Source organism: Silene latifolia, chromosome 2 (assembly GCF_048544455.1).
Source record: "Silene latifolia isolate original U9 population chromosome 2, ASM4854445v1, whole genome shotgun sequence".
Taxonomy (NCBI): domain Eukaryota; kingdom Viridiplantae; phylum Streptophyta; class Magnoliopsida; order Caryophyllales; family Caryophyllaceae; genus Silene; species Silene latifolia.
Genome location: NC_133527.1, coordinates 6609074 through 6634242, shown reverse-complemented (window position 1 = coordinate 6634242; position 25169 = coordinate 6609074). Strand labels below are relative to the sequence as shown.

Here is a 25169-nt window from a genome sequence, read left to right as displayed (position 1 = left end):
AAGAACACATGCCATTTTCCGGCCTAAGACTCTTCTATGATGAGTTTAGAGCCTTTTGCCTAGGATAATTAATCTTGAAAGGGTCTAAATCAGATGCAAAAGATAGCACCAAATCGAGTGGTCACAATGAATACGGTTTTGGAGTATGTGTTGAACATCGCTTTCAAGCTCTCTTCTTTTGTCCAAGCAAGCTCTAAAGTACCTTTTTGTTGTAAGTTTGAGTCTTATACTCCTCATGGACGAGCCCCACCAGCTGCCCAAGAAGTCCTTATAAAATAAATAAGAAGTGCATGCCAAGGAAGTCTGTACTATTGCCAACAATCCTCTTTATGTTAGTTGTCTTGTAGTTTTCCTTTTCTGATTTGTGTAAGGTCCTTTGGGCCGTTTTTATTGTCCTTTTATAAGACTCTTTTGAGCCCTTAGATGCTACTTTAGATGTAGGGCTAGGATTGCAACAAGGACTCTATTTAAGGAGCTCTCATCTCATGTAAAAAATCAAATTTGAGTGAATTAAAGAATGAGTTTGAAACTGAAGTTTTCAGCCAATTTTCTTCTTACTTAGTGCGGAAAATCCCTTATTACTTAGTGTTTGAGACGGAATTAGCTCTTGCTTTGTGATCTTGATGAGTTTAATCCCAAGGCTTAAACCTGCTTCGTGATCTAGTTAAAGTCATATCCCGGTTACTTGTTCATTTCTCGTGTCAAAACGGTCCCAATTAGTGTTGTTTCAGTCATTGCAAATCGTTTTTAGAGTCTTAATTCAACCAAAGAAATTGTCATTTGAATGTTTAAATCATAAGCATTTAAGTTGCAATCCTTCTTTCACTGTTTTCAGCCCAAAAGCAACGGTCTAGCCGACTATTTCTTTTGTCTTTTGGTTCTTGTTTTGTGTTTAAGTTGTGCAAGTTTAAATCTTTTATCTTCTTAATCCTTGAATCAATAGTTAGCACTTGTTTGTGTTCAAATCAGTCCATTTGTTAAGTCTAATTCCGTCCAATTTAAATTCTATTTTCAAGTCTTATTTGTTCAAAAATCGAGTCCTAGATGTTTTACTCCAGCAACCCCTAAAATTTAAGGGATTTGACTTTACAATTTGGTTAATTTAATGTAACTAATTACCACTTCCCCGGATGGGGAGTAGTAAAGGAAAGTTTGAGAAAAGGGCAAATAATAATTTTTCAGGAGCGTGATAGCAATTCCGGATTAGATGCGATAACACGACCCATAGAATTTCCGGGTCGAATATTGAAGTTTCCCGCCAAAAATCCCCTCTCTTTATCCCCACTAGTAAAAACTCCCCCAAATTAACTCAAAACCCTAAATCCCCAAAATTGCCGCCATGGAAATGGAGTTTCCAGACCTCGACGAGCTTCAATGGCTAGAAGCGAACTCCAATCTCGATGATCAATATCTCGAAGACGAAGATTACTATAATCACACAATCGAACTTCAACCTGAACTCGAAGCAACCAACAATGGCGATCTCCACCATTCGCCGATCAATTCACCGCCTCCCGAAGAAGATACTACTAATAACAGTAGCAGTAAGAAGCGTCCTAGATCTACCATGGCGGACGCCATTGAAATCGACCTTGAGAACAGTGATAAATCAGCTAGGGTTAGGACTGAGCAAATTGATAGGTTAGATGTGGGAAGAAGTGATTTCGATGAGTTTGCGCAAACTGATAGGATATCTAGGGTTAGAACTGAGCAAAATGTTGGAGGTAATTTAGACGATTTTGTGCAAGTTGAGGATCGTGTTGATGTAGTTGAGGATTACGTAAAGTATTTTTCGCGGTTCGAGTGGGAAGTTGAAGGGGAGTCGATGTCGATTACTGCACCGTCTGGTGGTGAGAGAGTTTATGCTAAGCTTGAGAAGGAAATTGTGCAGGATGTTGATAAGAGTGTAAACATATTCAAGAGTTCAGCTCACACTAGTGGTATATTTGCGCTTTTTTTTATTAGCTTTTTGATGATATTGGTTGAATTGTTGGACGGAAGGCTAGTCTTATCGCGTTTTATAGTCCTAGGCATTTTATTTGTTGATCGCTTGTTGCAATTGTTTGTGTATTTTGAAGGATGATATGAGTGCGTGTAATACCAACTATCTTGACTAGAGAATAGCATCTCTTTCCTCGCGACATCATTTACATGTCGTTTATGGTCTAGATGTGTGTCTGATAAATACTGCTGTGTATATATGGAGTACTCTGTATTTTTTTAACGGGTTTGCATTGATTTTTAAAGACCTTTAATTCCTTGATGGACTGTTGGACTGTGTTATTGTCCCACCTACTTGGTAAGCTTGTTTCAGGTTATGTGACGGAAGAGTATATATGATTCATTTTGTGGCAGATGTCTCTCAACTTGTTAGTAGGGCGGATATTTTGTCTTCAGTGCTTCTTGTCCATCATATAACCCTCTAAATTGCTTGTGTCTGTTCACCTCAAGAAGCATTAACTAGGTTTAACACTTTACATGAATCTTTATATGTACTTATTCTCACATCCTCTAAATCTTTACTATTCTGTATTGGGGTAATTGATTGTGTTTGGCTGTTTGACTAGTTTCATTACAAATGTAATCATAAATTCGATTTCGAGTTTAAATCATGTTGTTCTATTGTTAAGGTTAATATTATGTTTTCTCCCTACATGGCACACTGTATTCTTATGATGGTATCGTATTGATTTGCGTTTTGGTACTTTTAAAGGCTTTGCGGGCTAGTTCAGAAGTGGAGAGTATCTTAGCACCCCAAGGGTCTTCGGTCGTGACAGAAGAACTTTGGGTGAACAAATATGCTCCTAGATCCTTTACGGAGCTTCTCAGTGATGAACAGACAAACCGTGAGGTAAGTACATTTTTTTTGTCGTCTAATGTATGAACTTTGTGCCAATAAATTGTAATTACATCATTTACAATGTTGCTGACAGGTTCTCTTCTGGCTGAAACACTGGGATTCTAAAGTGTTTGGTGCAGACATTCGGAACACTGGAGACGAAGTTTTATCTGCACTTAAACGGCATTCCTCTATTCCCCATCATCAGAAACATTCTGACACAAGCTCTTTCAGGAAATATAGAGGAACTATATGGGCTATTCATCTGCTGTAGAGCATAAAGATGTTCGATCTAATGGTAATGAAGCACCACCGAACAAGAAGCCTAGTGGTTCAGGGTCGCCCGAACAGAAGGTCAGTGATGACAAACTCTTTCTTATCAAAATGTCAGATCTTTAAAACTTGCAACTGGCTCAAAGTTGCGGTTTAACTTTTCTACTCCTCAAACAAGTTTAAGTTTACAACACAAGTCTATTTATTGGGGAAAAGATATCCCACAAATTAACATAATTTCAAAAGTAGGTGAGTCTATCAAAGTGATAACTAAATAAGGTCCAAGGTAAGAACTCGCTAGCTCACACGGTCTTCCCCACTTAAGCTTCATCACCAACCTGTCATTCATATAATAAATATGAAAGCCACAGTCAGTGGGGAGTAACTCAGGGTTCTCCCAGTTACAAAATGTCAAAATACAAGTAATTAGGAATTTAATTAAACAACAAGCATAAGAATAAATACTTACGGTAATGAGAAAATCATGATTAGTAGGCATACGAGAATAGGAATGGAAATGCATAATTGGGAGAGGAATTATTAGGTCAAAATGTCACATATCGACTCGACTCAAATGTAAGACAAATACAAAGTATCGACGGAGTATACGGCTCAGAGGCTACCTTTAAAGCATGTCCGAAATACTTCACACAAGACCTATCCTAGACTCCAATCTCCTGGTAGGACGACGATCATAATACGGTCCTAGTCTAAATCTGGATCTAAACTCTCGGGATGGACGTCACTCGATTCGACATGCGGTGACCTATCCGCATCCAAGACTCGATACATGGCACATAGTCCGTAACCAAAGGTCGAGTAACCCCAAATCGGAAACATGACACACAGTCCGTAACCAAAGGTCCGAAGAGGCGGAAGGATAACCCAATCCGGAAACACGGCACACATATCTGTAACCAAAGGTCCGAAAGGGTAAATGAGGAATGTCAAGTCGTCACACAATGTAAATCGTCACACTTGAGTCACAAACAAGGGTAACCATAATCGCATGTTCATCACGTAAATATGTCCTAGATTGATCACTTATTAATCATGGAAAAGATACATGCATCAATCATTGGTTAATATAAGTCATAGGCGAAGAAAAACAATCAGAGGGGTCTCAGCCGGTTGTGGGCCGGCGGCCGGTCCACCGGCTGGGACTCCTTGTATACTTTAATTTCCAATAAAACAATCAGGGGGTTCCCAGCCGGTCCAGAGCCGGTGGCTGATCCACCGGCTCGGACCCATGGTTCATTTTTGAAAAAAATGTAAAAAGAAGCCAAATGTTACCGCGGGTTCCCAGGTCCAGAGCCGGCGGCCGGTCGGCCGGCTAAGACCCACGACACATTTTTGAAGAATTAAACAACTACAGGGGTTCCCAGCCGGTCCATGGCCGGCGGCCGGCCACCGGCTGAGACCCACTGTACGCGTGAATCGCCAAAATCGTCTCTCAAATCATTTGCAAACAACCACAAATCGTTCCACAACAATTATTTACCTATCCTAACATGATTCTAACGAAGAAAAACAACATAATTAAGATAGGAATTCAACCAATAAGGATCAAAGACAATAAAGGGTGAAGCTTTTCCTTAAACATGTGAGAAATGCCAATCAAGTATTCTAATCAACATCCATTCACCACAAATCATGCAAGAAAACACATTTAACAATCATATGAGCCTAATACTACACAAATCACACAAATTTTAACATAAAAGTCGAGTAACCCATCACCGTTACCTTTTTGCACTTCAATCTTCTATTGAGTCGTCAATGATGTAGCTATCCTCCTCCGGGTTGTCCATATTCTTGTAAGATAAGAATTCCGAAAAAGGGGGGAAAGATGGTGACTTTCTTACTTAGAAAGAAGGAGAACGAGACAAGGAAGAGAATGGCGCAAAAAGGAACGAGATTGGTGAAGAATTGAGTGAGATATGGTGATTTTAGGGTTGAGTGGAAATGGTTGAACAATGGTGTGTGTTTGTTGGGAAATTTCAGAAATTAGGAGTGAGGGAGATGGAGTTCTGAGGGTTTTATGAAGAGAAAAGAGAAGGAAAAGGCCCATGAGTCGAAATAAGCCCAATAACTCGAAATTGAGTCGGTTCCTACTAGAATTTTCGTCTCAAATCTACTATAACTCGAGACGGAGAATATTATTATTAAAATCTACACTATTATTACCGTCATGTGACAACGGCGATATTTTATAAAAATAAGCTTTAAATCATAACTATTTAATAAAAATTACTTAAAAAATTATTTAAAATATGAGGAAAGCGCGGGGTGTTACAGCATGTATCGACATCAACTATCTTTATGGCGCAGTTTCGCGAGTTGATCTTAGCTTTTATTTGTCCGATTATTGTACCTTTTATTTTATATATCCGAATATTGTACCTTATATTTTATTTATCCGATTATTGTAGTTTATTATCCTCTGCATCCGATTAAATGACTTAAAACGTAATTTAATTAAAACATTCCTTAAAACACAATTTGACATATTTTAATTAAAACATTCTTTAAAACACAATTTGACATAATTAAAACATAAACCACTTAAAACATAATTAAAACATACCATACCTCAAACCCTTAACCCCAAACCCTAAACACCAAACCCTAAACCCCAAACCCTAAACCCAAACACTAAACCCTAAACATCAAACCCATACCATAAACGATTATTACTTAAAACATAACATAATTAAATAACTATCGAACTTAATTATCTTCCGATGATGAAGATGACGATTCCTTATCTTCTTCATGATCTTGAATCTCAATTTCTTCAGGTTTGGGTAAACATATATTGAGTTAACAAATCATTGATGTAGAGATAAAGAATTCCTTGGTTGGGCACTCTACCGGCACATAAGTCTGATAGTCTTGGGTAATCGATCACCGTGAGGATGCGCTCTAAATATGTAAAGATATCACTTCTTAACCTGCGAAACTCCCACATCTTCTCATTTAGTGCTTCATCCGAAACAACCTCATCTCTAACTGCTGGAGTTAGAACATGATTCGGGTTTCCGGCTAAAATTATACAAAGGCTACCAATTGGAGGCTCTTCAAGCATGTGCCATACAGTGTCACTGGGAATCACTGATTCAAGACGCTCAATTAGAATTGGTAAATTTTGAACAATTAGATCGATTCTGACTTGATAACCTCTGATTTTTTGAGTATTTGTGAGAACCATTTTAGTATTGTAGTGAGTGAATAGGATTGGATGTTGTGATGGAAATTGACATAGAATGGCCTATTTATAAGCTATTAATTGTAACGACTATTTTTTAATTGTAACGGCTATTTTTGAATTGTAACGGTTTTTTTGAATTGTAACGGTTATTTTGAATTATAACGGTTATTTTGAATTATAAGAGTTATTTTGAATTATAACGGTAACATTTGAATTGTAACGGTTATTTTGAATTATAACGGTTATTTTGAATTATAACGGTTATTTTGAATTATAACGGCTATTTTTGAATTGTAACGGTTATTTTGAATTATAACGGTTATTTTGAATTATAACGGTTATTTTGAATTATAACGGCTATTTTTGAATTGTAACGGTTATTTTGAATTATAACGGTTATTTTGAATTATAACGGTAACATTTGAATTGTAACGGTTATTTTTCCCTATATAAACATCTAAATATTCTTGTAATTTTGCACTCAACTTCAACTTCTTCTATTTTCCAATCATCTTCATCTTCTTCCATTTTCTTCTTCAACTCTCTACTTATGTCAACATCATCCTCAATGTGGGGAAACCACCCAATTGAAGGCCTTGATTTTAAAAATCAAATTTGCAATCGTTGTCACAAAAACCCTATCATCAAGATTTCCGGGTCAGTTACTAATCCGAAAAAAGCGTATTTTAAGTGTGTACCTTGCGATCATTTTGTGTCGTGGTTGACTGAAGATCATTTGACAATAACAAAAAAGTTGAAGATAGCATGTGAAGATGAAAGTGATGATGCATCAAGCGGAAATTTCATGAAAGAGCAAGTGATAGGTATAAAAAAGGAGATTTCGGAAATGTCAAAGATGATGAAGTTTTATTTCAAGTGTATTACATTATGTTGGCCATTGTCATGAAATAGTGAGTATTTGCATCAGTTGCTATGTATTCAAGAAATTTAAGAAATTTCATAATTTAAAACCGTCATGTTTTTTGAAATAAACAAGGTTCAAATAGTCAACTAACATAATCATCCAACATAAAAAATGTCTTCAAAAACGTACAACATAAATGAAAACAAACACAAACTAGTCTCCCGGCTACTTATCATCCTCTTCCTCGCTATCAGTGTACACACCATCTGCTCTACGCTAAACACGATCACCGGGTGTTTGACGAGGTCCTCTATGACGTATAATCTCCCTAGCCCTCTCAACTAATGGGTCGATGTTCTTCATCATCTCGCGGAAGAAGGAAAGTTGTTTCTTGTCATCGGTAATCCTTCCGGCCTCGGCAAACTGAAACACTAAAGCACGTGCAGTCTGCAAATTGACAAAAATAACTAAAACATTATAAACATTATCGACGAACAGTAAAAAAGTTAACAAATATTACAAAAACTGTAAGTAAAATTATTATCTCAGCAGAAACATCAAAATCGTCCTGTGCAGTGGGGGCATCATGGTGGCCGGGATCAATGATCAACGGGTGAGAATTCCCATTATACCAAGCCTCATAATCTGGCGCCGTCTCACCCGGGAAACTAACTGGTCTCGATCTACGAGAAAGGTGAACCACGTGATCCTGCCAGCAATACCAAAGATGATCAGTCTCCGCAACCCCGACTAGGGGTGAACAAAAAGTGGCCCGGACCGGCAAACCGAACCGACCCGGACCGGCCGGTCCGGTCCGGTCCAGACCGGATACATACCGGTCCGGTCTCCGGGTCCCAAAAAATATGGTGACCGGTCTCCGGTCCGGTCCACATTAAAAAATAAAACTAAATTTGTCTTATAAATTAGTACCGGTCCGGTACAAACCCGGAAAAAACCGGACCTAAAGGGTTCCGGTCCGGTCCGGTCTGGGTCCCCTCCTAACCGGTTCGGTTCGCGGTCTTGGGATATGTGGTTATCCGGTCCGCGGGTTCATCCGGTCCGGTCCGGTTTTGGACCGGTGAACACCCCGACCCTAACCTCGTACCCTATCCCCGAAGCAGGACGATGCGCTAGCAATCTCATAATGGGATTGGGTATTATCTACACATACCCAAACTGCCGTAAACACCGATCAGGCTGATACGGCTCGACAATGTCCATGAAACGAACACAACCGGCAAACAGGGTACGAGGATGATACTCCTCCTGACGCGGCCCGTACGGATCCCACTTAATGGAAGCACAAGTAAGCCCATCTAACAACCTCCGATATTCCAACAATTTCTCCGCATTTTGAGCGAAGGGACCAACGGATCTCCAAGAACACGACCGAGGCTGAGTAGGGTCAATTAACGAAGGTGGACCGGGTTTGAACATAGGAAAATACTCATAGATCCACGATTGCAACAAAGTCAAACAACCACCAATAGTCTTCACACCAGCACGTGAAGCCACACCCAACTGTCGGTACATGAAGGCTAGTACAACGGCTCCCCAAGCATAGTGGTGTACAGCATCAGTATCATACACTAAAGGAAACAACTGAGGACGTAACCTATCACCTGATTTGTCGACAAAAAGTGTCGACCCCAACACCACAGCCAAAAACCCCTGAGCAAAAACAACATCACAACTAGCTGCCGTCATGTCACAAACTGCATCTACCAATATACCCCCACTCTTGTAAATAGGGGCCTTCTTACTAGGGTTTAACGGCAACCTCAACTCATCTGATGAAATCCCAAAAAAAGCCACAAACAAACATAAGGGGATCCGCCAACTTCCCGTCATTAGTCTCCACCTTACAACAGTTACCATCAACCCGAACACCTAAGATCTGCGCAACATCGTGAAGGAGTATGGACATCTCCCCAAAAGGCATGTGAAAACTGTTGGTGTCGGGTTGCCATCTCTCAACGAAAGCAGAAATAAGGGGCATGTTAAAATGCTCGGCCATGGAATCTAATAGGTGAGAAAGACCACTACCGTCATAAATAGTCTGAACGGCCGGCGGGAGTTGCCAACAACTCAACAACCTCGTCTTACCAAACCGGTGGTAACCCGTCAAAACTGGTCGACCGGCCTCATTAGGAGTCGGCCATAAGGTGTTGGCAATGTGGCCCTCAAAGCTAGGAATCACGTGGGGAAACATCGGACCACCCGGAACACGATCGGAAATCAACCAAGAGACATCCTTACCCAACTTCTTCTTCGGAGCCACAACACTTTTAGAACTACCATCCGACATCCGCTGAAAACGCCCCTCCTCATTCCGTCTACGTGGCACCCTACGCACTCGCTCATCACCCGCCTCCTCCTCACCTATCACATCACCAGACCGAACCACCTCCTCCAACTGCTCCGCAGTCCACGACTCGGTACTGCCATCTCCAACCTCAGGCTCAAACTGGAGCCCCTTTCGAGCTCGAACGTGACAGTCATTTCCTCCACCGGCCATCTATTCAAAAAATAATAAAAACGCATTGATTATTTAAATTAATAAAACAAAGAATTTATAAATATAAGTTTAAGTAAATTAAAAAATTAAAAAAAACAAAATATCCCCGAACGGGGTTTATTAGTAATAATTAATTAATATTTTACGTAAACAAAACGAGACGGAAATAAAATAAATTTAAAAAGACTTCGCCACGGACGAAAATTATTATTAATAATTTATTAGTTTTTAACACTAACAAAAAAGACGAAAAAATAAGTTTTTTAAATTTTAAAAAATAAAATAAATAATTTTACAACGAGTTCGGCACGGACGAGGTTTATTATTAATAATTTATTAGTTTATAACGATATCAAAACAAGACGGAAAAATAAGTTTTAAAAAAAAAAAAAAAAGGAAACGGGAAATTCAAAAACAAAAAAAAAAAAAAAAACCAGATTTGGGCCTTGGACGAAGAACATTTTCGTCCAGGTCCAGACGAAAATGTTTTTCGTCCAACACCCATAATGGACGAAGAACATTTTCGTCTGGGCCTGGAACTTGACGAAAATGTTCTTCGTCCAAGGCCCAAATCTGTTTTTTTTTTTTTTTTTTTTTTTTTTTTTTTTTTTCGAATTTGACGCATGATTTTGTACAAAACACGACTTAATCCGATTCAAATCAAAGCATCTATCCTAATTCCGTCTACAATAAAGGCATCTATCCTAATTCCGTCACAAATTTACAACTAAGAAAATACTAAAAAAAAAATATTAATAACAATCACATACCTTGTTGAATGTTTGAATTCGTGACGGAAATGATGCGGTCGATACGTTTTTTTGTTGTTATTTGAGTCGGGTTATTTTTTTTCAAAAATTCGAAAGTGAAAGGAAGTTTTTGAATAAAAAGGAAAATATTAGGGGGAGTGTGAGGGAGGGACAATTTTGGAAGTTCATTAAAATTGTCGACGATATTTAGTAATTTGTGGACGACCTTTAGCAAGCAGAATTATTGTATCCATATAAGTCCTTATTTATTGTATATACTAGCAATTTTTTCAATAGGATTGGGCTTGAAAGTTGGAGCCCATGTGCGATCGCACGGGTTGTATACCCTTTTGAGTTTGGCCTGCATAAATCTCTCTACTGATAGAATGAGCGCACACACATGATATGTACCTGGTACAGATTTGGACCATTTGTTACCATTGATGAGACATTCATGTTCTTTGATTCCGACATCAAGCCATTATCTAATTTGCATGCATTAATTGATATTTACACAAATTCTTGTGTGTTAAATAATGTCTTTAAAAAAAAAGATCTTTATCTTATTTATAAAAGTGGGATACTATTTAATCAGCTTTAATCTTAAATCAAATATATTTATCTTAAGAGAAACTAATTGATTATTTATAAACATTACATTATTTTTCCTCTGAGTGACTTTATGTAGGCTAAACCACTTAAGCCAAAGAGGTACGAGCTTCCAAGACAACGTACAAGAAGGGAGTACGGTGCTCTTTCAAACTCGATCATTTATTTACCTTTTTTATTTTTAAAACTTTACATTATTTTTTTACCTTTTTATAATGGAAAGGTTTTTGGATAATTTGATCAAAATTCAAAAGTAAACAGACCCATATCAAAAAAAGATAATTGTGTTACGAAGTATTTTTTTAGACAAAGGTAAACAAAACATCACAGTCTACGTACGACTTGGTAAGTAGTTATTAAGCAGGGAATTTCTTTGCTACAAGGCAAAGGGGATTTTTCTTGTGCATAGTAATACCAGGAAGAACTTCGGTATCAATGTCTTCCGTCCTTGAACCAATTGGCAATTCCCAACTAAAGGAGTACAACAAATTGGCAAGTGCAAGCTCCAAGTTAGCAACACCAAGAGCCAAACCAGGGCATATTCTTCGCCCTGCTCCGAACGAAGCTAGCTCAAAGTCTTGTCCTCTAAAATCCACTGAGCTTCCCATAAATCTTTCTGGCTTGAACTCTTCTGGATCCTCCCATAACTCGGGATCTCTTCCGATTGCCCATACATTCACGTGGACTAATGTTTTGGGTTTAATGTCGTACCCATTTAGTGTGGCTTTTCGAATTGTTTCTCGTATGACTAGCAATGGAGCAGCAGGATGTAACCTGAATGTTTCCTTTATAACCGCCTTGAAGTATTCGAGCTTTTGGAGGTCTTCGTCGCAAACACAACCCTTATTTTGCGCTACATTTCGGATTTCCTCTTGTACCCTTTTTAGAGACTCTGGGTTCTTTACTAGCTCCGTCATTGCCCACTCTACCATGGCTGTACTCGTATCTGTTCCCGCTACAAATATGTTCTGCAAAGATGTATTTGATCAGAGACAACCCGAAACATGATCATATACGAAACACTCAAATTTTCGGGCAAATAGGTGTTGATTAGCAAAATAATTACGGAATTGGGGTTCGTTTGAAACTATTTTGCACGAGGGTGTCCACGTCATCAGTTTTTTTTTCTCCAAAGCTTAATTAAAAAAAAAAAGTGAATAGTAAAGATGCTTAGAAATCTAGCGGCTTCACTATTCACTTTTTTTTTTTTTTTTTTTCAAAAACCGTCACCTTCAAACACTTATAACAACCTATTCTAGAAATGAACAACCACTGAAGCCGCTAAGAAAGTTAGTGGCTGTCGGCTGCCCCCTATTTCTCTATTTTTCATAAACTTATAGCATCAGTCATCTAAAAAATGACAAGGAGACAAAGCCGCTGAGAAACTTAGCGACTTTGCCTAAAAAATGGAAGTGATGACGTGGACACCATTGGACCAAAATAGTTTCAAAGGAACCTCAATTTCCTAATTATTTGTTAATTAACTCCAATTTACCAAAAAATTCGAAACAGTCTCACAATATAAGAGAGTCGTCTAATTAGTACGGAGATTAGTCGATTACCATTAAGATTGCTTTGATATGATCGAACGTAAGCTCAAAAGCAAATGAACGTTGTTTCTTGAGTTGGAGTAGCACGTCTATGATATCCTCATGCCCAGTCTTAGGCCTATTTGGATCAAGGTGATCGCTAATGAGTTCATCATAAAATTTGTCCATGTTTTTGAACACCTTTTCGAGTTTCGAAAATTGTCCTGTTAGCTTATCAAGCCAGGCCAGATAAGGAAAATAGTCTGCATAGAAGAAGCCTACAAATAGAGCTTGCATTTCATTTAAAAGACCATGAAATTTGCTCCTTGGTCCTTCATCTTCTTCGTACCTATGAAAAATCGAAAACCATTCACGACACAAGTAGACATGTCAATTGGTGTTGGACGGGTCGAATCCCGGATCTCGTCAAAATATAGGTTGGGTCGGACCGTCGGGCCAGGCCATAAAGGTCACTACCTCAGTGGTCGGGTTAGGGCTGGAATACAAGGCGGAAAATAGTTCCTAGTATAATTTTTAAATCGATTTAAAAAGAAAAAAAAATATTTAGTATTAATATTTAAATAATATTCAATGCTAACATTTAGAGTTGTTTAATGGTACTAATCAGCTAGGCCCAACCACCATTTGTGGGCCGACATTTTCAAAGCCGATTAGCCCGTTTACCAGCTCAACACCTCAACCAAAGTAGTGATCCTCTACCTGGTCGGGCGGTGCCAGGATTTCCGGGCCAATCCGGTAAGAATTGAAAAAATACTTCAAAAAAACACTATATGGGCCAGACAGAATTCCAAGCTTGCCCCCATTTTAGTGTCGAGCTTGCGCCACAAATCGACAGCCTAGCCCCACCAAACACACACTCATACTTACATTAATTATACCAAACAATTATAGAAATTAAGTCATTTTAATAATTATTTTATTATTAAAGATTATAAATTTTAAATAAAATTTATTTTTTTGTTTCTTATATAGTTTAAAGTATTAAAACTAATATGTTTTTAATTATAATTTCAAATATATTGTATAACTGGTTGGAAAGCTCGTGCGTTGCACGGGGCAACTATTAGGATTATTTGTAAAATATTCCTTCTCATTCACTATAATGTTCTCATATCATATGGGCACAATACTTTAGGAAAACTATATAAAAATGAGGAAAGGGTTGGGTGAGGTTTGGTGATAGGAGATAGGGATGAATAATTAGAAGTTAAATAAAGAATTGTGGAACCAAAACATTAAATAAAATAATAAGATAAGAGTAAAAGAGTAAAAGAGTTGTGTGGGATTTGGTGATAGGACAGATAGATGAATTAAATAAGACTAAAAGTTACAAAAAAAAGGAAAGGGGAACATTACTTAAATAATCTGTTTCGGGAAAGGAGAAACATTATAGTGATTGAGAGGGAGTATATTCTTAAGTTGATAAAAAAGTCCAACTATGTTGAATCATTGATGGAAAAAAAATTTGTGGTTGGTGCAGTTGACCACTGATGAATTATTAGTGCTTTTAGCATAAATTTTTTGTCATTCAGTAGTATAACATAAAGTGACATAGTTATAGTATGTAATTATTTTTTTTTATTGTTACAGACACAATCAACTTTTAATCTATATAATACTATTAAAAGGGGAACTTAAAATGCCACGTCATAAATGCCACCTTACACTACGAAAAAGCCACGTCACTTACTACACATGACATGTCAAATTTTAATATGACATGGCGAGTTAATGTGGTATAAATCATCAACTTATTATTATATGACATTAATTTAAATATATTTTTTTTCCAAAATTTATATATCCCTTTCAAATTTACATCAAAATTTCATAATTTATAATTAAAATTTACACCAAAGTTTATATCATTATTTCTAATTTTAAAAGTAAAAAAGAAAAAAAGAAAGAAATATTAAATGCAAATAGCATTACAAATATTATACTTTGGACTTTTAAGCTTGTAGATAAATTAAACAACAATTAAAATCAAAATTCATATTAAATTTTAAATTTCGACGTTTATTGTTAGAATATTTTAAGCAACAAATAAATATCACATAATTCTAATTTACTCCGTTTATTAAAAAAATAAATATTTTGTTGATATTAAGAGTAAATAATAACATATTTAACATTAAACAAGGTGGCTTTTGTCAACAAAAAAATAAAAAATAAAATAAAAATTAAAGCAAACCTTTAACATTTCATTTCTCCTTGCTCCATATTTATGTTTATATTAAATTTGCTAATAATGAAAAAGAATGCTCAAAAGTCCTAAAACCTTACTACATAATTATTATATATATTAAATTTGATGTTAATAATAAAAAGACACCCAAAAGTCATAACATGCATCCTCAATTGGATATAAATGTTCGATGTAAGACAACATTTGTGAGCCAAATTTCACGCCAATATTTTTTTGCCCTCATCGCCAATAAAATCGTAGTTGTATATGTAAATAGTCTTTTTTAAATCTTATCAGTATATCAACATCAAGGTAAGTGTATTAAGGTAAGGTAAATGTATTAAGGTTTTAAATTAATAATTTAATAATTTATTTTTAAGTTCCATTGGTTATGAAATGCTCATCAAGTTTTAAAACTTTCTTATGTAGGAACTATCAAGATTTGTGGTAGGTAAATGTATTACGGTTTGGTAAATGTATTAAGGTTTTAAAATAATAATTCATTTATTTGTTTTTAAGTTCAATTGGTTGCTCATCACTTTTTAAAACTTTCTTATGTAGGAACTATCAAGATTTGTGGTATTGTGCTATTCGAAGGTAAATAAATATACTTACATCTTTATGGCTCAATACCCTTTTTCTATTATTATTTAAATAAAAACTTAAATTAATAACGATAAGATTAATATCACGTAAATCAAATTTCACCATTTTATTTCTTATTAATTACTCGATGGATTTTGTCCTTTTTTTTCCCTATAGATGGTTCATTGGAGAAAAAATACTATATGGAGAAAGAAAATATTAGAATTGCTTAAACAACTACTCCCTTCATTCCACTCAATACTATATTATAAACTAACTACAAGATTGACTATAAGTTTTTGACGGAAGACAACATTTGTGAGACAACATTTAAGTAAATATTTTTGTACCGCTATCGCGAAAAGAATTGTATATGTCACTAACTTTTTTTTTTTTATCATTGTATCAGCATCAAGGTAAATGTATTAAGGTTTTAAATTAAGAATTCATTTATTTATTTTATTTTCCATTGGTTATGAAGTACATCACATTTTTAACCTCGCATATTTGTTGTTTATTTCTTATTTAGGGATATTGAGATTTGTGGTGTTGTGATATTCAAAGGTAAATATACTTACATCTTTAGACTCAATGTCATCTTTCTTCCATTATTTAAGAGAAACTTAAATTAATAACAAAAATTAATGACTAAGTAATTTTTTTTTTATGTAGGGATGGTTTATTGAAGAAAGAAGACTAAGAAGAGAAATATTAGAATTACTTAAACAAATACTCTATTCATTCGACTCAATACTATATTATAAACTAACTATAAGATTGACAACATGAATGTAAATGACTAATTGTTTTTAGGTTCATAAAAAAAATTAGTATTTCAAAATCTTTCAAATGTATGCTTTATTTTGATATGTGTTGTTTTTTAATCATCATTTTTCCTTAGAAAAATAACACTCATAGAATGAAATTGAATTTGCGAGGATCTCAATCTTATTGACATGGATAATAGGTAGCATAAATAATGGAGTGAAAAGCCCAAAAATTATCATTTAAGAAAGGAGTTAGATGTTAAATTAGTGAGGTGAATTAATTATCAATTATTAATAACTATAAAGATGAGAGAAATCTAAAAAGTTTATTTACATCTACATTATTCTTTTGTACACCTTAAATTTAATTTTTATTTTCTTTAATTATACACATGAGACACATGCCTATTCAAAATGGCTTTTGATAGAAAACATGATTGAGTGGAATGCTTAGTTTATCTATTTTGAAGTATACGGTTGAATCCCCAAGGTGGAAAATTTGGAGAAATGTCAAAGCACATTTTTGCTTAATATTGTTTAATGGATGAAGTGTAGGGACTTAATGATCCAATTATTACGAGTTGCTCCTTTCAAATTCTTAGTTCCGCAATTTTTTATAGTACTAGCTGCAATATTATGGGTGCTGTGAAATGTTAGTTTTTGTCACAACAATTCTAATCGTGTGTTTTATATTAATTTCGGATTTGTTGATAAAATTTTAATATCTAATTAGTGAGGGTGTTGCATGTTTGGCGATCTTTGTTTGATAATATTATGGTTTCATGTAATGTGATTATGCGAATACCTGTATTATGAATTGATTTTAATCGGCTTCCATTGAGTTACTTCAGTTTTCGATTATGCGAATACCTGTATTATTAATTGATTTTAATCAGCTTCTATTTGCGCATATTTGACATATCACAAAGCACGTAAAAGGATTTGAGTAACACCACTTACCATTTAAAACCCTCATAAAAGAACGTCAAATAATGACATGGTTTTGATAAAAGTATTTACTATATAACACTTTAGTTTCTGATTTTACATAAAACTATTGTACAAAAAAACTAATTTGTCTTGATTTTATAGAAGTCTTAAAACATGAAATCATATTGTAGAATGTTATGATTTGATTCACTAAAAATATCATAGTAAAAAACAAAAGATCCCGTGAATTTCACGGGTCACAAAACTAGTTAAATATAAAACGCTCTCTCTATAAGCATGATGCAGTTCATCAAAATGAACCCTTAATGACATAAACATGCCTTTATGAGTCTTGCAAATTAATTTAACCTACAATAACTACGTAAAACTAAATGATGTTACGCAAAACAACTAGCATCATAATTATATATATTTAGTGTGTTCAGATAAAATGCTAGATCTCTTGCAACATAATTTTACTTTGACTATCTATAATTAAGGGTATTAGCTCTTTATAAACCCCCTGCAAAATCAAATCCAAACGGAATCCAATAGAATTATTAGTCTTTAAACAACAATAAAAATATATGTGATTCTATTACATAGAATGCATAGGGAACTTAGTAGTATCATGTGACAACATTAGTTAGTAGTTTATGACATTATTAAAATCATTTGTTACCAACTGATAACGTTGGTTTACATTACCTTGGTCTGGTGGTAGAAAACTATTAAATTTAACGAAAGTCAAACCATGCTGAAAGTGGGGGCAAACAAAATTTAGAGGGGATTTAGATGAGGATTGATTAATCATCAGTTCCCATAACAAAAATTAAACGAAAACGTTGTAGCATTTGGTATTAACAATATCAGTTACATAATATTCAAAGATATAGTCGGATTATAGAGTTACTATTCTTAGTGTCTCACGCACTATCAGTTTTTAACCGAAATAATCCTGACTATTTACAGTTAAGACTATTTGACCAAATTTTCATTATTCTTAAATTTTTATAAGTATTTGGTAGATAATTTTTTTACCAAAATAAGAGTAGCATGTGAGAAATAAGTTTTTTTTTTTTAATCCAATTTATAATACTATTAATTATGGAGTACTTATTATGTCCTTTTATGTCATATTACCGAAAAAAAAACAGTTACCTTTCGGTTAATTTGTTAAACATTTTTTATTTAATCAGTTGACTTTTCGGCTCCTAATTTTCAGTTACTTTTAAAGCTACATTTTTAGGTTTTAGTTAACTTTTCAATTTTAGTATGAACTAATGAAATCTGAGATATACTTTAGTATGAACTAATGAACTTCTACTTCAATGCTTCTCGGTTTCGATACACCACCAAATGATCTACACATTCTTATAGAGAGTAAATTAACGAAACAAAAATAGGTAACATATATAGATCGATGAATTGTTTTTTATGTATTGATCGCTTGAATGTCTATGGAGGCATTTATGATTTATAGACACACTCTAATGATTATTTAGTGATTATATTTTGATGGAACCGTAGTTTTTATAGTTCATGTAACCATGTAAGATTACACTACATGCATCATCTTAACATAAACCTTTAATCTAATAAATTCAGTTTTTATCCGCCAGCTTCTAGAAATTTGATGCAAGAATGCAAACTACAATTACATGAGACCACAAGAGGGGGAAAAATAAAAACGATAACTTAAACTGTTATGAGTGCCTATTATCTAATCCCTCCGTCCCGACAATTTGTTTATCTTTGATTTTGACACAATTATTATTAAGGAAAAGGTAATAGACCAATTGTGGTTAGTGTTATTAAATGACAAGTGGATCATTGTGGATATGGGAGATCAAATACTTATAAAAATCACCCCCAATATAGAAAAGTAAAGAAATGAATGAAACAGCCTAAAATGGAAATGGTAAACAAATGCACGGACAAAGGTAGTATTTGATAATTTTATTAAAATTTGTTTTAAATATTAAGAAATCTACTTTTATTAGGATTAATTTTATTAAATATGTTTTGAAATCTACTCTTATTAGGATTTCTAAAAAAGTTGGACTCTCTAATATCGTTCGAAAAGTTTCTGCTTTATATATATGTATTGATTGATTGATTAATAAAATTATTTACTTATCTTTGACCCGCCTGTAGATTCGTTTAGGTCGATTTTTGACCCTAAATTAACGGGTTATTTTGGGTCTTGGTTGAATTTTGACCTAAATTAACAGGTCATTTCGGATTCAGGTCGGATTTTGGCCCTAAAACAATGGCTCATTTCGGCTTCCGGTCAATATTTTGGAACTTGGCCTTAGAAAACCGAGTCGATTTAGATTTTGACAGGTTTAGTGCAAGGAATTGTTTATTAAATCTTGATTCCTACTAATTTCCAATATTGAAAATGATAGCGTTACCTAATAGCACCCCGTACAATAGCACTATATATGATTATATTATTAAAATAATCTACATGATTATGCTCGCTCTACAATAGCACCTCCTGGTTGTCATCGCCGGCCGGCCGTACTTGTGATGGTTCCCAAGGATCCAGGTGATACTAAAACTCAATACCACCGTCCTAAGATTTGGTAATTATGCAATAAATGAGGCAAGGCAAGGAAGATGTTGTGATAAGAAACATACCTCTTTCCAAAAGCAATCCTAGAAATATTAGAACTCCCATAACTCATTAACAATTCACCCAAGTTAACCACTTGAGAAGTAGAAGAGAGCAACGAAACCTTATGGATTAGCCTTGAGACTTCGTCTCGACGAATCGGAGCAAAAGACTCAACTCTCTTAGAGCTCAAGAGATGAACAACAGAAATCTTCTTAACCTCTCTAAAATAATCACTATATGGAGCAAAAGCTATGTCTAAACCATTGTAACTTAGTCTATGCATCCCAACTAATGTAGGCCTACTACAAAAGTTAAGGTCTTGGGTTTTCATGACCTCTTTGGCCATTTCTGTTGATTGAACCACAACAACGGGTATTTTTGTCCAAGTGTCGACCGACAATGGACCATAGACCTTGCCTAAGTTGGCAAAGTATTCATGGGGAGTCGCGACGTCGTATTGGTGCAAGTTTCCAATAAAGGGTAGTCCCTTAGGGCCAGGAGGTGAACGCAATGGTGGTTCATGTTTCTTAAGCTTATGAAGTAGTAGAAGAAAAGTTAGAGGTGGGAAGACTATTGCAAAGAGCAATATCAACATGTTTTTGTATGTTTGTAGTTTTAATAGTTACTAGGAGTAGTTACTTGAATTTTATTTCGATCGTGTAGCTAGGTGCAACATTGTATAAATAGGCCACAAAATTCACAAATTACATTATAAAACGGTCTTATTATATAAAACAGAACAATTCAATTATTAAGTAATAAATAAATGCTTTTTTTATTGAAATGCACCATTTTGCGGTTAAAGTCTGATCTTGTTCTTTTAGATTTAACTTCAGCTCAGTTCAGTTTAGTTCAGTTCAACTCATTTCTTCACAAATTAACTCTTACTTCAGTTTAATTGAACTTCATTCAATTCAATTAAGTTAAATTCAGCTCATTAAATTCAATTTAGTTGAATTCAGTTCAGTTTTTATTAATCGAAAAGAACGGAGTCTAAGATCAGCTCACAATATACTCAGTAATTATCTTAGAAAATGTAGTCCACAAAGTGTATTCGTTTTTTCTTCTTTCTTTTTTGTTTTTTTTGTTTTTTGGCTATATGGAATCCACTACCAAATACTCCCTCCCATCAAAACCAAAGGTTACATTTGACTTTATTACGCTTGCCGAGACGTGTTTTGCAACGTGAATATCTTTAGTTACACATTATTAAAAATTATAAAAACTTAATATTCTTATAGCATTCATGACGATGAATTAAATAAGATCTCGCATGACTATATTTTCTCTTATACATTACTAATAATATCAAAGATTCTCTACAATTATGAATAGTGCCAAAAAGTCAAACGTAACCTTTGGTCTGGATGGGAGGGAGTAAGATTTTTCTAACCTTGACTTGAAAAACAGATCATGAAGGGGCCTCTCCTATTCGGCCCTAGTGGAATCCGCTACCAAATAAAAACAGATTTTTTTTTATCGTTTTAATGGTCTTATCCGACTTGAATTCGGATTACACCGAAATGACCGAATGATTTACACCAAACAAAGGGCCTCTCCTATCTAATTTATGTCCTCAATGATATTGTCGTAGCATGATCATATCGATTGAACTTTTGTGATTATCGTCACGAACACGACTCAAACTGACGACTAAAACATTTGTTAAATACGAGGATATTTAACATGAAGTACTCCGTATATGGTTATTTATTAAACTCGGCGGTAATATTTGTTACATATTTGTACTCTTTTCATAGTATTGAATTGAAAGAAGGGGTTTTTAGGCCCCACTCGACATAACGTATCTACTATCACTTCTGAAAGACGTGTGTCAGATCTCTGATAAGATGTAATCGTGTAACCGACTTCATATCGATCCAACTTCCAAGTTACATCATTATCGTCACGAACACGACTCAAACTGCCGCCTAAGACATTCATTAAATACGAGTAATTTAACATGAATTACGGGGTTATTTAATAAATTCAGTAATATTTCTATACATATTTGTATTATTTATGTCCTCAATGATATTGTGGTAGCCGAGTACGCCGTACTTAACATGAATCATTTGGTACTTATTAAACTCCGGTAATATTTTGATATCTATTTGTATTTTGACACCCCACTCGACATAATGTAACTACAATCGCTCTTAAAAGACATGTGTCAGATTTCTGATGAGATATAATTGCATGATCATATCGATTGAACTGTTGTTATTATCGTCATGAACACGACTCAAACTGGCGACTAAAACAATTGTTAAATACGAGGATATTTAACATGAAGTGCTCTGTGTATGGTTATTATTAAACTCGGCGGTAATATTTTGTTACATATTTGTACTCTTTTCATAGTATTGAATTGAAAGAAGGGGTTTTTAGGCCCCACTCGACATAACGTATCTACTATTACTTCTGAAAGACGTGTGTCAGATATCTGATAAGATGTAATCGTCTAACCGACTTCATATCGATCCAACTTCCAAGTTACATCATTATCGTCACGAACACGACTCAAACTGCCACCTAAGACATTCATTAAATACGAGTAATTTAACATGAATTATAGTGTTATTTAATAAATTCGGTAATATTTCTATACATATTTGTATTATTTATGTCCTCAATGATATTGTGGTAGTCGAGTAAGCCGTACTTAACATGAATCATTTGGTACTTATTAAACTCTGGTAACATTTCAATATCTATTTGTATTTTGACGCCCCACTCGACATATTGTAACTACAATCACTCCTTAAAGACGCGTGTCAGATTTCTGATGAAATATAATTGCGTGATCAAATAATTCAAGGGCGGACCCAGGATTTAATGTATGGGAAAGCATAAAAAAAAAATCTATATTATATATGCATGTGAAGGGATTTGAACCCGGGTTAATTGGTGAAAAACTAAGCCTTTACCATTGAACTACAATCTGTTTAATGTACATTTAATGGAATAATATTTACTTATCTACTATTCAACAATAATTGGGGTAGCAAAAATCCGTCTTCTAAACCATCTTTTTTTATGTTTGGGGTAGTGGCCGCCACCCCATGCTACTAGGTTAGTCCACCCTTGTTGATCATATCGATTGAACTTTTGTTATTATCGTCACGAACACGACTCAAACTGACGACTAAAACATTTGTTAAATACAAGGATATTCAACATGAAGTACTCCGTATATGGTTATTAATTAAACTCGGTGGTAATATTTTGTTACATATTTGTACTCTTTTCAAAGTATTGAATTGAAAGAAGGGGTTTTTAGGCCCCACTCGACATAACGTATTTTACAATCACTTCTGAAAGACGTGTGTCAGATCTCTGATCAGATGTAATCATGTAAGCGACTTCATATCAATCCAAGTTACATCATTATCCTCACGAACACAACTCCAACTGGCACCTAAGACATTCATTAAATACGAGTAATTAAACATGAATTACATGGTTAATTACTTAATTAATTCAGTAATATTTTATACATACTTGCATTGTTTTCACTGTATTGCATTGAGAGAATGGGTTTTTAGGCTCAAGTGGATATAATCTACCAATAATCACTTCAGAAAGACGTGAGTCAGATCTCTAATGAGTTGTAATTTTGTTAGCGACTTCATAAGTTACCTCTTGTTGTCAAGAAACCATCTCAACCAAAAGCTTAAGCTGATGGTTGAAGTTCCTTGATTCGTTTTATATTCTAACACTCCCCCTCACACGAAGGCCCTTTTTTTCTTTTTGGGCTTGAAGTGTGGGTGCAGCGGATTCCCTGGCTGCATTCGATTATCCACTTTAGAATAGAGGGGGTGGGATTCGAACCCGTGACCTTTTGGTCACCAGGCTCTGATACCATGTCAAGAAACCATCTCAACCAAAAGCTTAAGCTTTTGGTTGAGATGGTTTCTTGACACTTGTGACAAATACCAAGATACTCCGTAGTTGTAACTTTCCTTATATTAGTCTAAATTAATAATTAATGTTTTAGTCGTCAGTTTTACTCTGTTTGTGACGTTAAATGACATAATTTGAAGTCGTGCTGGTGACGATCATGACGTAACTTAAGTCGATATATAATCGTTTATACGATTACACCTCACTAGAGATATGACATGCGTCTTTCAGTACTGATTGTTGGAGCAATGACTAATTGGACGAATTGCGTGGAAAATTCACTCTGCTTTGTAATCTCTACACCAATTTTTACAACATTGCTTTTGCTTTGATCACGACCAAAATCGCTGCATGATGATAAGTCAATTAACATAAGGTCGCCCTCGCCTCCATATGTTCATTTCGTTTGAAGGTGTCAGACGGGCTATATGTGATTTATTTATGGCTAAATCTAACCATGGTTAAATGGTCACATTTTACATAAAAATAATCACATAAGACTGTTTGAAAACTTCTGACAAAATAGTCTGTTTGAAATGAGAATTAATGGTCAATTAAATGAAATTAGCAACATAAAAGCATGTGTACTCTGCAGAGATTAGAGAATAATATCCCTCAAATCATGGAGAACAGTACTTAATATCTGATTATTTGGTTTTAATTAAAGGGAAATATTTGCGTAAAGTTAAGGACTACTCTGTAGAGAATAATACTCCGTATCCCTCAAATCATGGGTAAACATTACATAATAGTACTTCTTACCAAATTAGGTTTAAATCCGTGAAAATTTATGGGTTTGATCTAAAATTACCAGTTAAAATTTATTAGATTGTAAAGAAGTAATTCTTGTACTCAGTATATAATAACTCCAATTATTTTAATACATTTATAAAACCCAATCAATATATATTTTTATGTCTCAGTTTCATAAAGTGAGTATTAAAATTTATTTATTTTTAATTGAACGTATAGATATATTGAGTAAATAATAATGCTAAAATTTGTGATTTAGTTATTATAGAAGTTAATCATAAGTGTACAAAATTACCTCCTCTCAAATGAAAAATATATTTACCTAAGAAAATGGATTGTATTTTATTTATATATAATAACGTCTGTTGAAATTTTTGATTTTTACTGCACAAATTCTCATTATAGACGGACACTATCCGTCTATACGTATAGACGGACACTATCCGTCTATACGTATAGACGGATACCATTTCTCCTCACAAAATACCCATTTACCATAAAGTGGGAAGCACATGGGGGTGCCCCACCTTATCCCCCCTACCCATTTTATTAAAGGTCTTTATCCGTCTGTTCGCCCCACCCGTCTATACCAAGACCTATTGTTTTTACTGAGGCCCTCTTTTCTCTATAGTCTATCCTCAAATAAAGACAATATCGTAGCCACAACAAATTGGGTGCAAGTACTAGGGTCTTGTTCTTTTGAATTGAAATGGATCTGATCTGAATTTAACTTAACTTATAGGATTTGAACTGAACTGAACTGAACTGATAGGATCTGAACTTATAAAATCCGAACTTAAATT

At 34.8% G+C, this 25169-nt stretch overlaps 2 protein-coding genes across 2 annotated transcripts; one reads left to right on the top strand and one right to left on the bottom strand.

Moving 5' to 3' along the window:
• Positions 1 to 1183: 1183 nt before the first annotated feature.
• Positions 1184 to 3322, top strand: LOC141632928 (uncharacterized). The gene is made up of 3 exons (XM_074445428.1): positions 1184 to 1981; positions 2714 to 2851; positions 2934 to 3322. Exons 1-3 carry the CDS (start codon positions 1340 to 1342, stop codon positions 3111 to 3113), a joined length of 960 nt encoding a protein of 319 aa, XP_074301529.1. The 5' UTR covers positions 1184 to 1339; the 3' UTR covers positions 3114 to 3322.
• Positions 3323 to 11168: 7846 nt separating this feature from the next.
• LOC141628075 (5-OH-xanthotoxin synthase-like) lies at positions 11169 to 20360 on the bottom strand. The gene is made up of 3 exons (XM_074441264.1): positions 19731 to 20360; positions 12627 to 12942; positions 11169 to 12032 (listed from the first exon to the last, which is right to left on the bottom strand). Exons 1-3 carry the CDS (start codon positions 20300 to 20302, stop codon positions 11421 to 11423), a joined length of 1500 nt encoding a protein of 499 aa, XP_074297365.1. The 5' UTR covers positions 20303 to 20360; the 3' UTR covers positions 11169 to 11420.
• Positions 20361 to 25169: the final 4809 nt, after the last annotated feature.

Coding starts and splice junctions, on each gene's coding strand:
- LOC141628075 (XM_074441264.1), bottom strand. CDS start 20,302: ATGTTGATATTGCTCTTTGCAATAGTCTTCCCACCTCTAACTTTTCTT. Junction 12,943..19,730: donor AGGATTGCTTTTGGAAAGAG/GTATGTTTCTTA, acceptor GATTTTTCATAG/GTACGAAGAAGATGAAGGAC. Junction 12,033..12,626: donor ATATCAAAGCAATCTTAATG/GTAATCGACTAA, acceptor ACATCTTTGCAG/AACATATTTGTAGCGGGAAC.
- LOC141632928 (XM_074445428.1), top strand. CDS start 1,340: ATGGAAATGGAGTTTCCAGACCTCGACGAGCTTCAATGGCTAGAAGCG. Junction 1,982..2,713: donor TTAGCTTTTTGATGATATTG/GTTGAATTGTTG, acceptor GTACTTTTAAAG/GCTTTGCGGGCTAGTTCAGA. Junction 2,852..2,933: donor ATGAACAGACAAACCGTGAG/GTAAGTACATTT, acceptor TGTTGCTGACAG/GTTCTCTTCTGGCTGAAACA.